The sequence below is a fragment of the Pseudorasbora parva genome, chromosome 13 (genome assembly GCF_024679245.1).
Source record: "Pseudorasbora parva isolate DD20220531a chromosome 13, ASM2467924v1, whole genome shotgun sequence".
Classification (NCBI taxonomy): Eukaryota; Metazoa; Chordata; class Actinopteri; order Cypriniformes; family Gobionidae; genus Pseudorasbora; species Pseudorasbora parva.
Window position 1 is genome coordinate 41,863,373 of NC_090184.1, and position 12,171 is coordinate 41,875,543.

The 12,171-nt window shown below is 38.5% G+C and overlaps 2 protein-coding genes across 3 annotated transcripts; one reads left to right on the top strand and one right to left on the bottom strand.

Annotated features, from left to right (window-relative positions):
- Window positions 1-79: 79 nt before the first annotated feature.
- tmem127 (transmembrane protein 127) lies at window positions 80-4,087 on the bottom strand. Of its 2 annotated transcripts, none has more exons than XM_067412784.1 (4): window positions 3,799-4,087; window positions 3,034-3,281; window positions 1,750-1,914; window positions 80-1,672 (listed from the first exon to the last, which is right to left on the bottom strand). In XM_067412784.1, the coding sequence occupies exons 2-4, from the start codon at window positions 3,269-3,271 to the stop codon at window positions 1,362-1,364; spliced, it is 714 nt and encodes a 237-aa protein (XP_067268885.1). In that variant the 5' UTR covers window positions 3,272-3,281; window positions 3,799-4,087; the 3' UTR covers window positions 80-1,361. The 2 variants fall into 2 exon arrangements, with proteins under 2 accessions (XP_067268885.1, XP_067268884.1); XM_067412783.1 differs by having other exon boundaries at window positions 3,034-3,372; window positions 3,799-4,086.
- Window positions 4,088-5,339: 1,252 nt separating this feature from the next.
- Window positions 5,340-11,554, top strand: ciao1 (cytosolic iron-sulfur assembly component 1). The gene is made up of 7 exons (XM_067412785.1): window positions 5,340-5,644; window positions 6,317-6,465; window positions 6,547-6,658; window positions 7,514-7,602; window positions 7,683-7,878; window positions 7,992-8,067; window positions 11,007-11,554. The coding sequence occupies exons 1-7, from the start codon at window positions 5,500-5,502 to the stop codon at window positions 11,239-11,241; spliced, it is 1,002 nt and encodes a 333-aa protein (XP_067268886.1). The 5' UTR covers window positions 5,340-5,499; the 3' UTR covers window positions 11,242-11,554.
- Window positions 11,555-12,171: the final 617 nt, after the last annotated feature.

The window sequence follows — 12,171 nt, forward strand, 5'->3', positions numbered from 1 at the left end:
AAACGTTGCTATGGCCACCGCGCAACGAGCTTCTAATTCGACGTGCACACGCATCGAGGAAACAAACATGCACGCACACTTTGCTTTGAATCATATTTTTTGTCTTTATTTTCCAAGTAAACGTATTTTTAAATGAGACACAAAAAAAGGAAATGTGAAATAATCTAGAACACAACCACCAGATTACAAAACAAAAAAACTATATGTAAAAGTGAACTCTGAACAAGTACAGTCCATTTATGCACCACAAGTGCAGTATCAAATGTCATGCAGTGATTTTATCAACAAAAAATATCAGAATAGAGAAAAAGCTAGAAAATTAAATTGTGGATACAATCATGATCAAATGTGTTAAGACTCTTTCATCAGAACATCCTCACGCTCGCACTATAACTATCAAAATACACCAAACACAATGTCACTGAAAATAACAAAAAAATTAAAATCCAATTAATACAGAACAAACTCACAATGTGATGTTGGCAAACCTGAACGCCTCCAAATTACAGATACATAAAATATTTGCTTTCTAGTTTTTTTTGAGAGTCTATTTCATCCAGATAATAAATAATAAATAATTTGTCCATCCATCTTGGGTATTTGCGCCTATATGTGCGTTAAAGTAACACTACAAAAACTTATTAAAAGCAAATTGAAATTATCTTAAAAATGTGATGGGGCGAAACCAGAAGTATGCAGATATGGCAGCATCTGTGGGCTACTGATACATTGAAATAAATAAAAGGATACATTGATACCAAGCATGATTAAAAAGATTAAAATTATTATTAAGTGTCTATAAATGACCACTTGAAAAACAGGAACAAAGTGCAGCTCAACATTTGGAAAAGGTGATGAACCTGTGAAGAAAATGATAAAAGGTGATAAACCTGTGATGAAGCAGATATTAGATACCTTTAGATGATTATACAGAGACTAAATCCCCACAGGTTAGGATGCCAATAAATGCATCTTCCAGGATGACGCCGAGATGCTTTGCATCCTTCAAGTCTTTAATCAGTAATAAAAGCGTGCCAAAAAAATGGTTTTATAGATCTGTGTGGGTTTTACTGCCAGATACATGCAAACTAATGCAAGATGAATTCAAATGGAATTCTACAAGCAATGCCATAATTACTCTCATCGATCTCTTCCATGCACGCAAGCTCTGTCTGCTGGAGTAAAACGTTTGTTTTAGTGTGTGCATGGATATGGGCATTCTGCATGATCCGGAATACTGAATATATATATATACAATATATATTCATTTTTGATGGGGCACCTAAAATCTGAGCATCATTTCTATGTCTGAAGGCCGAAGGTGGCGCATGAAGACGGCAGGGCAAGGAACACTATGGCGATCAGGGTGTGTAGGCTGGTGGAGGCTGGAATTGGTTGGTAATGTCGTAGTCAGCTGGGTAGGATTCACTGCTCTCCTCCATCTCTGACAGGAGCTCCAGGGCTTGCTCCTCCTCCTCAGTGGGGTAATGACGGAGCAGATTGGCGGCTGTGGCTAAAATAGAGGCTCCGCCTGCACCGGCCACCAGGTAGAAGCTGATGGCAAAAGTGACGTAGATGAGCGAGCCGTGGTACTTCTTGTGCTGCTGCTGCAGGGACAGAATCAGCTCCGAGGCCCAGTAGCAGAAGCCGATCACTGTAGCGCACTGGAGCACTAGAACACACAGATTCATTAAGACTACAAAAACAACCGCATTAATCTCAAGAAGTGAATCCTGCGTGAATCCGTACCCGTGAGGATGTGAGCGAAGGCGTATCTGCGTGTGATCTTGAGGGCCGGGTGTTTGGGTCCAAAGACGTCCAGCAGAAATGCCGTCAGGCTGCACAGAATGCCCAAAAAACAGAAAGCAGCAATGACCCGCAAGAGCAGGATGGACTGAGAGTTTATACAGTTATCTGTGGGAGAGAATTAACAAAGGGTTAACAGTTACAGCACAAGCAGATCTCAATATCAAGAACTATACAACTTTCGAGTCAATTAGATTTTATTGGTTAACATTAGTTTACTACATCGGTTAATTTACATATTACTAATTCGTTTTGTAAGATCCAAACCCGTAAGACCTTCGGTTCAGCTTCCCCCAGTTGACAGCTACGCAACTAACACTTTGACGCTTCAAAAAGTTCATAAAGAGATTGAAAAACTAATCCATATGAATTAAGCGGTTTAGTCAGAATTTTCTGAAGAGACTCGATTCGCTTTATATGAGGAACAGACTGAATTTAGGCTTTTATTCACACATAAACATTAATCAAATCACAGATCAACTGTGGTAAACAGAAGCTCAAGCATGTTCACTTGACGTCCGAGAACCAATGAGGTTCATTCTGGTGTTACGCAGCACATTTGAGCTTCAGCGATAACCAATGAGGTTCATTCTGGTGTTACGCAGCACATTTGAGCTTCAGCGATAACCAATGAGGTTCATTCTGGTGTTACGCAGCACATTTGAGCTTCAGCGAGAACCAATGAGGTTCATTCTCGTGTTACGCAGCACATTTGAGCTTCAGCGATAACCAATGAGGTTCATTCTGGTGTTACGCAGCACATTTGAGCTTCAGCGATAACCAATGAGGTTCATTCTGGTGTTACGCAGCACATTTGAGCTTCAGCGAGAACCAATGAGGTTCATTCTCGTGTTACGCAGCACGTTTGAGATTCAGCAAGAACCAATGAGGTTCATTCTCGTGTTATGCAGCACGTTTGAGCTTCAGTGAGAACCAATGAGGTTCATTCTCGTGTTACGCAGCACGTTTGAGTTTCAGCGAGAGCCAATGAGGTTCATTCTCGTGTTACGTAGCACGTTTGAGCTTAAGCAAGAACCAATAAGGGTTCATTCTTGAGTGTCTTGAGAAGAAGAAGAAATATTTCTTTAGCAGCGAATCCTCATATTAGAATGATTTCTGAAGAATCATGTAAGACTGGAGTAATGATGCAGAAAATTCAGCTTTGATCACAGGAATAAATTACAGTTTAAAATATATTCAAATAAAATAACAGTTTGGGATACCAACCCTGAATGAGTTTGTCATCTATATATCCCAGGACATCTGCGACACCGATCTCCTGTCTGGGGCAGGTTCCTCCGTGGACGCGGAGCCAGGCTGGTTCTGCCAGGGCCGTACAGAGAGCCGTGATGGAGAGCGCCCCGGGTAGTGCTGACGCCAGACTCCTCTCAGGCTGTTTGGGTAGAGCTGTGCCACCTCTCCTCCTTCGATTGCCAGGCTGAGCAGTTCCCGGGGGTGCGTACATGGTCTTAAACCTACCGAAAAGCCTTGATCAATGCAGTGAAACTCAAAAACACTGGAGTGAGAGTGGACAGCTCTGGGGTTTGACCTCCCCTGGCACTACAGCTGGAAAAAAAGACATGTTATAGTACTGTTATCGTAATCTGGAGAAAAGGATAAGACTAAGTAAGAATTAGTAAAACTAAGACTAAGTAAAAATCCAAATGAAGTGAGTTTTTGCTTAAAACAAGTCATATAATTTTACTTATCTAAGAAATCCATCTTGTTTTAAGATATTTAGACTAGAAACAAGACTAAAATGCCAAGTATGAAAAGCTTTTTAAAAGTGTATATGTAGGCATTATTGAGAAAACAGCAGATTTTACATGTTAATAACTGTTAAAATCAGTATAATGCCAACTAATGATAAATGACTGATTACTAGTAAGTATAAACAGACACTTAATAACAAAATAATACAGTTTAAGCTCTTCCTGTTATATAAAAATATCTGTATTCATAAACAACATTTTGTTTAAAGAATATATTTACCTGTTTGCTGTGACTGAAGCTTTTATTCAGATTTGATCATTTGTGTGACATTAACTGGCCTTACACCTTCACAACACATACAAAACCGTTTAAAACCTTCTCAAATCCCACTAAAATATAAAACAACTTATTAAAACCAAATTGTAGTATGTTCAGCTTCTAATGACCCCGCTGATCGCCGCTACATCGAAGACATATTCGTGTGTTTTATTCTTGATTTCCAGAGAAAAACGTAAACAATAGTCCGTCCGCTTCCTCCATCAGACGGAACGATTCTTGCCTCAGCCTTCCGTTTCCTGTGTGTTGCCGTTTGAACCAATCAGAGGCGTCCTTCAGCAGACGTCAGCAACATTAGCACATGACGTTAGTGTGAGGAATTGAAACTAGTATGTATCGTATCATCGTATGTATATGTGGCGCAATCTGGGCGCAATTATAAGATTTTGCCCTCACCCTTTTTTTTTTTTTAACAGTCTATGGTTTTACAGTGCAATATTATATTAAATAAAAAAATATTTTTAATATCTATGTTAGTAAATATCTAACACATACACTATCCTACAACAAACAAAACGTTTAAAATATATTTAAAAAGTAAAATAAAATATTTATAATGAATATTTAAGGGATAGATCATCAAAAAAATTAAATTACCCCATGATTTACTGACCCTCAAGTCATCCTATTCCTAGGTGTAAATGATGTTCTTCTTTCAGACAAATACAATCAGAGATATATTAAAAATGCCCTTTTTTAATACCCCCAGCTGACTATTGCTCTTCCAAACTTCATAATGGCAGTGAATGGCTGTTTCTGTTTAAAGTCCATAAAAGTGCATTCATCCATCATAAAAGTGCATCTATCCATCATAAAAGTGTATCCATCTGCCACAAAAGTGCATCCATCCGTTATAAAAGGTCATCCATCCATCATTAAAGTGTATCCATAAATCATAAAAGTGCATCTATCCATCATAAAAGTGTATCCATCCATCTGCCACAAAATGCATCCATTCGTCATAAAAGTGCATCAATACATCATAAAAGTGCATCTATCCGTTCCGTTTGAACGCAGGGGTTACTCTTTTAGCGCAAGTTGACTCATGTGCCGCCGACTGCCGGAAGCTAGTAATTTTAGTCTGTAAAGGTTTAAATATGGATATTTTTCTTATCCAAATGCGCAACTTCGCTTCAGAAGGCCTTTATTAACCCCCATAGCCGTGTGGAGCTATATGATGGATATATGCACTTTTATGGTGGATGGATGCACTTTTATGATTGATGGATGCACGTTTTTATGATGCATTGATGCACTTTTATTGGCTTAAAAAATTCCCCATCCATTCACTGCCATTATATAAAGCTCGGAAGAGTCAGGACTTTTTAAAATATAACTCTGATTGTATTCGTCTGAAAGAATAATGCCATATACACCTAGAATGTCTTGAGGGTGAGTAAATCATGGGATCATTTTCATTTTGGGGAGAACTTACCCCAAAGAATATTTTTCTCTAACTTTCGCTACATTCCTGATGGTGGCGCTACTGCCGTACATTGTCTCAACAGCAAAACACTGAGGCACAAAGCAGGAAGTTGGGAGCTGCCTCTGCTGCTGATAAACAGAAGTCTTGAATTTGTGATATTTAAGAGAGAGACAGGGGAAGAATTACATGTCATATAATCATAAATATCATACAGTTCTATGGAAATGAAGGGCGAGATGGAGCTGCAGCAGAGGGTGAGCGCGCACCCGGACGCGCGCTGTTGGTACGTCGCGTGGAACCCCACGGGCACTCTTCTCGCGTCATGCGGCGGGGACCGCGCGATAAGAGTTTGGGGTAAAGAAGGTAAAATAGCAACTTGCATGTTTCACAGTGAATGACCGTCTAAACACGTACTTAAATATGAGAGCTGAAGTATGTCAAACTGAACTCATTAAATCATTATAATGAACAGTGACATACACACAATAAAGAGCAGACATAACATAGCTTATAAAAATAATTATATATATATATATATATATATATATATATATATATATATATATATATATATATATATAGTGCTGTCAAATAGATTAATTGCATCTAACATGTGACATATTAGCATGTGTGTGTTTATATATATATACATATATACAGACATACACACATACATACTTATTATGCACAAACTTTTATGTTAGATGCGATTAATCGATTTGACAGCGCATAAAATAAAACTATTATATACATGTGTATATATATATATATATATATATATATATATATATATATATATATATATAGTCTGTCTATATGTGTGTGTGTGTGTCTCTCTGTCTCTCTCTCTCTCTCTCTCTCTCTCTATCTATCTATCTATATATATATATATATATATATATATATATATATATATATATATATATATATATATATATATATATATATAGTATGTCTTTTGTGTCTGGTCTTTATGACACAGTCTAGATAAAGTAAGAGTAGATTATTAGTTTTATCTGTGTCTCATGTTCTCAGGGGACAGTTGGGAGTGTAAGTGTGTCCTGTCTGATGGACACCAGCGTACGGTCAGAAAGGTGGCCTGGTCGCCCTGCGGGAAATATCTGGCATCAGCCAGCTTTGATGCTACCACATGCATCTGGAAGAAGACGGATGATGATTTTGAGGTTTGTTTTTTTGCATTCAAGGAAGTGACATCACTAACATCCTGCCAGTCAGCCTGACTGATAACTCATGTGTGCTTACAGTCCCTGACAGTGTTGGAAGGTCATGAGAACGAGGTGAAGTGTGTGGCCTGGGCTCCATCTGGAAACTTACTGGCCACCTGCAGCAGAGACAAAAGTGTTTGGATCTGGGAAGGTACATCAGGAATTGGGGATTAAATAGTGAAAAGTATCTCTATAGCGCAAATGCAAACATTCTTAGTTGCACTGAATCATCCACAATTAGACCAGTAATGTGTATTAAGATTACATTTTGATTGCATTTTGACTTTAAGGTTTTCCCCATGGCTTAAGGGAAGACACCAGAGATGAATAGTGTACAATTTTTAAATAATAGCTATCACAATACTTTACCTAGTTGATTAACCATAGTACATTTAAGGGTTAGTTCACTTTAAAATGTAAATTACCATTATTTACTCACCCATATGGCTTTTTTTCTTCCTGATGAACACAATAAGAGTTATATCATTAAAAATCCTGACATGTCCAAGTGTTATAATGGCAGTGCTGGGGTCCATTGATTTTGAAGCTCAAAAAAGCGCATCCATCCATCATAAACATACTCCACATGGCTCCAGGGGTTAATAAAGGTCTTCTCTGAGCGTTTTGAACTGCGTAAGGCTTTAGACTTTCTTCGTAAGTTGAACACGGAAGATGGTCTGAAACAATGGTTTTGCCTGTAGTGGCTTGCCTTAAAAATTTTATTCTGTCATAATTTACTCATCCTCAAGTTGTTCCAAACCTGGGTATCAAAGCATTTCTAGGACCCCATTGACTTCCATAGTATTGAGAGAAAAAATACTATGTACGTCAATGGGGCCCATCAACTGTTTGGTTACTGACATTTTTCAAAATAACTTCTTTTGTGTTTGACAGAATAAAGACAGGTTTGAGGGCGAGTAAATTATGAGATTTTTGGGTGCTATCCCTTTAAAGCAGTTATTAAGATTACTATGATTTGTATTAAACACTTTTATTTTCCTTCTAGTGGACGAGGAGGATGAATATGAGTGTGTAAGTGTTGTGAATTCACACACACAGGATGTGAAGCATGTCGTTTGGCACCCGACACAGGAGGTATGATATTCACGTGCATGTTTTCTGTCGCGACACATAAAGAGCTGCTTTTTAATGGTGAAACTCGTTTGCCATTGCAGCTTCTTGCATCAGCCAGTTATGACAACAAAGTGTGCATCTATAAAGAGGAAGATGATGACTGGGAATGTAGAGCCACACTAGAGGGACACGAATCCACTGTCTGGAGTTTGACCTTTGACCCTGAGGGACGAAGATTGGCGTCTTGTAGCGACGATCGTACCGTGAAGATCTGGAAGGAGTCGACGGCTGGAGATGGTCAGATGATTTTTCTGTGCCGTTTTACTCTGTTGTTATTTTGAATACTTTGCAGGTTTAAAATGATGTAGTCTGTATTTCCTGGGTTGAATTTGACAGTGATTTGGTTGCAGGTTCATCAGAGGAGTCCTGGAAGTGTATATGTACCTTGTCTGGATTCCACGGGAGAACTGTATATGATATTGCATGGTAAGATGCATGGTATTATTTTGGTCAAAAGGGTTTCTGCGGGTCTTAAAGGGTTAGTTCGCCCAAAAATGAAAACTATGCCATGATTCTGTCATGATTTACTCAACCTCAAGCCATGATTTGACATAGTTAAATGACATTCTTTTTTCAGACGAATACAATCAGTTATATTAAACATGTTCTGGTTAATCCTATCAGTAAATTATCTAGATAGCACAAGACCATCCATATTCAATATCTAAAAAAAACGTAAAATTTCTCCTTAAAGGGAAATTTCTTTCATTAAAGGAAAACTCCGGTGAGAAATGAACCTAGGTGTAATTAAAAGATGGTTGCAAGGTAGATCGTTCTCTGGGATGCGTTTTCATGAATATAGAATGTAAAGAGTTTTATTTCTAAAAACAGGTTAGCTTATAACACTAGTCTATGGGGCACAGGGTAGTGAAAGTAAATCGCTAGTTAATACCACTAACAAGGCTAAAAATAGCCTCACACTAACACGGCAGCATAATGAGGGTCCCTACATGCAAACCGAAACATTGAGAACTTAGTAAGTGTACAAACAATTTAATAAGAAGATACTTTATAAAGTCCGTTCACGGACAGGCGCCATCTTGGAAAACAGTCTCGACTCGTCGAGCGACGAGAGCTCTGCTAAGTGATGAACTGTGACTTGGAATCTCATATGGTCCATTGTTTCCGGAAGAAAACACTGAACGCGACAGAGAAAATAAATAAATAAAAATAAAAATGTCCATGTTATTACATTACAGAAACTTAATTCCCTTCGACCAGCTCACTTAGAACAGCGCTCGTGGATCGATTTGTTGAGACTGTTTTCCAAGATGGCGCCTGTCCGTGAACGCGTACTGCACTATGTTTACACAAGGGGGTAATCTAGCGCTCGGAAAGCGTTCCACCCCTAGGGGCGGCCATTGCTAACCAAGCCATCACCTGCTGTTAGCATCCCATTGACTCCCATTCATTTTTGAGTCACTTTGACAGTGAATAACTTTACATCTGAGGCGTTTAAAGACTCCATTTGTCCATTGTTTATTTCTAAAGAAACATGACAATGTATAAAAGGCTCCGTTACCTTGTATCTTACACTATCGCCCCGCAGAAGCTGTTTTTGTAAAAATAGGCTAACGATTGCGTCATAACCAACGCGACCCTGTCGCGCAGTTGAGAAATTACCGTATAGACCTGAAGAGACGCTCGCAGGCAATCTTTTACTGTCTATGACACAGTCGGGGGGACGTGGAGACATGTCCTGGAGGCTAGTCTGATAAAGTCAAGGGGGAAGAATGGGGAGAAGCCCATAGTGAGCCAAAAGCAACGGGAGAAAATATTTAAACAACGTGATTCAGCTTTCGCTTTCCACATCTACTAGAAGAACTACAGCTGTCAGACAGGAGGCTCACGTCACATCTACGTCGTCAAGCTCAGTCTGAGCCTGCGCAGTTCGCTCAGCCATCAGGAAGTGAGTGCCCCTAGGTTGACTTCATTCTTTTGCCATTGACGTCAATGGGAACGCTCGGTCCATTTCTTTTACTGTCTATGTGTTTACAACGTATCTTCTTATTAAACTGTTTGCACTCTTACAAAGTTCTCAATGCTTCGGTTTGCATGTAGGGACCCTCATTATGCTGCCGTGTTAGTGTGAGGCTATTTTGAGCCTTGTTAGTGGTATTAACTAGCGATTTAATTTCACTATCCTGTGCCCCATAGACTAGTGTTATAAGCTAATCTGTTTTTAGAGATAAAACTCTTTACATTTGATTTTCATGAAAACGCATCCCAGAGAACGATCTACTTAATTAACCATCTGTAACCATCTGTTAATTACCCCTAGATTCATTTCTCACCGGAGTTGTCCTTTAATGACTCACCCGAATGCCGTTCCACACCTTTAAGTTTAAGATATTTTATATTTAGTCCGAGGGCTTTCTGTCCTCTGAATGTAAGTGTATGCCCACTGGCTGTCCACGTCCAGAAGGTAATGAAAACATCATCAAAGTAGTCCATATGTGACATCAGTTGGTTAGTTTTTTGAAGCGTCGACAATACATTTTGGTGCAAAAATAACAAAAAATACGACTTTATTCAGCATTGTCTTCTCTTCCGCATTTGTTTTCAAACCTCAAATAAAGAATCAAAGGGTCGCGAATCAGCAGATTGATTCGTGATTCATATCGCCAATGTCACGTGATTTCAGCAGTTTGCCAGTTTGACACGCGATTCGAATCTTAAATCATGACCGTTTGATTCTTTATTTGAGGAACACAGAAGAGAAGACAATGCTGAATAAAATTGTATTTTTTGTTATTTTTGGACCAAATTGTATTGTCGACGCTTCAAAATAGTCTAACTAACCCACTGATGTCACATATGGACTTCTTTGAAGATGTTTTCATTACCTTCTGGACGTGGACAGCAAGTGGGCATACACTTACATTCAAAGGACAGAAAGACGTCGGACTAAATCTAAAATATCTTAAACTGTTAGTTAAAAAGTATTGGACTTAATATATAAACCTAAACTAAACCACGCCCCCTCCGCCACATAATCTAATTTCAAATGCAAGGATGTCAGCCAATCACAACAGTGGGTGTTTTCATTGAAGTCTCACAGCAGACAGGCCCTTAAAACAGCATTCCAGCCAGATGGCTATTAGCAGTATAGAAAAATGCCTTTTATTTCTAAATTATGACTTTTTATGTAAAAACCATACTAACAAAGAAGTACACATCAAGAAACATTATAAAATAAAATCCATGCCATGGGATCTTAAATTTAAAATCTTACATTTCACTTTTATACAAGCTGCAGAAGCCTTGTCACCATAATGCACAAGCCGTGAGACGGTGCAATGCTTATGATGTTTGTCAACCATTGTGAGTTCAGAAGTGACGCTTGTATTATTGTAATCATTAAGGTGTCGTCTGACTGGTGCCTTGGCCACAGCGTGTGGGGATGATGGAGTCCGTGTGTTCAGAGAAGACCCCACTGCTGACCCAGAGCAGCCCATTTTTTTCCTGTCGGCTCACATACCCAAAGCCCACAATCAGGACATCAACTGCGTGGCCTGGAGTCCAAAGGAAGCGGGACTGCTGGCCACCTGCAGTGACAACGGAGAGTTCGCCATCTGGAAGTACAACTCTGATAACTGAGCCGGTGAATGAAACTTGATCAGACAAAAGCACTGAATTTCACCCATCATGGGTCATAACAATAGCTGTTTTTATACTGATGGAGTACTGAAATCGTGTGTATTGACAGCACTGGTCAAATGGAACGAAAGACAATGCACCTCATCAGTCGTTTTGATGGGTCAGTTGTAACTTTTCAGAATTTCTTAACTATTATTCTAGCTTTGTCTGTGGCTTACAATACCTCCAATGCTCAATATAAAACACACTCATTTTTCTTTTTAACATCTCCTAAAACCATCCATTTGTCTTGATATTAAATGCTTTAAAAATGTGTTTAGTGAATTCATCTTTAATGGTTGTGTTAATGGTTCTGCATTAAAAGAATAATTCATCCTAAAATTAAAATGCTGTCGTTTACTGATGGTCCCCATTGACTTCTATAGTAGGGAAAAAACACTATGGAAGTCAATGGGGACCATCAACTGGTACCGACTTTCTTTAAAATATCTTCTTCTGTATTCAGCAGAAGAAAGAAACTCATACAGGGTTTGATCAAGCTGAGGGAGAGTAAATTATGACAGAATTTTCATTTTAGGGTGAACTATGCCTTTAAATCATATTGTGATGCACTCATAATGGAGCGTTTGAGAAGGTTAAAAATGTATATATATATATATATATATATATGTGTGTGTGTGAGTGTGAGTGTGTCTGTGTGTATGTATATATATATATATATATATATACTTTTTTTTTTTTTTTTTGAAAAGTGCATAAAAATGCTTCCGAAAAAAGAAAAAAAAAACATTATTTGAGCTGTAATTTTAGTAGTTGTATGTTGTTAATATAATATCTAGTCTTTTTGGCTATACTTGCAGTTCAACTGTGCATTGAAAATATTTTCTGTGGCAATTGATGGCTTGTCAAGTTGTATTTGGTACGGCACTT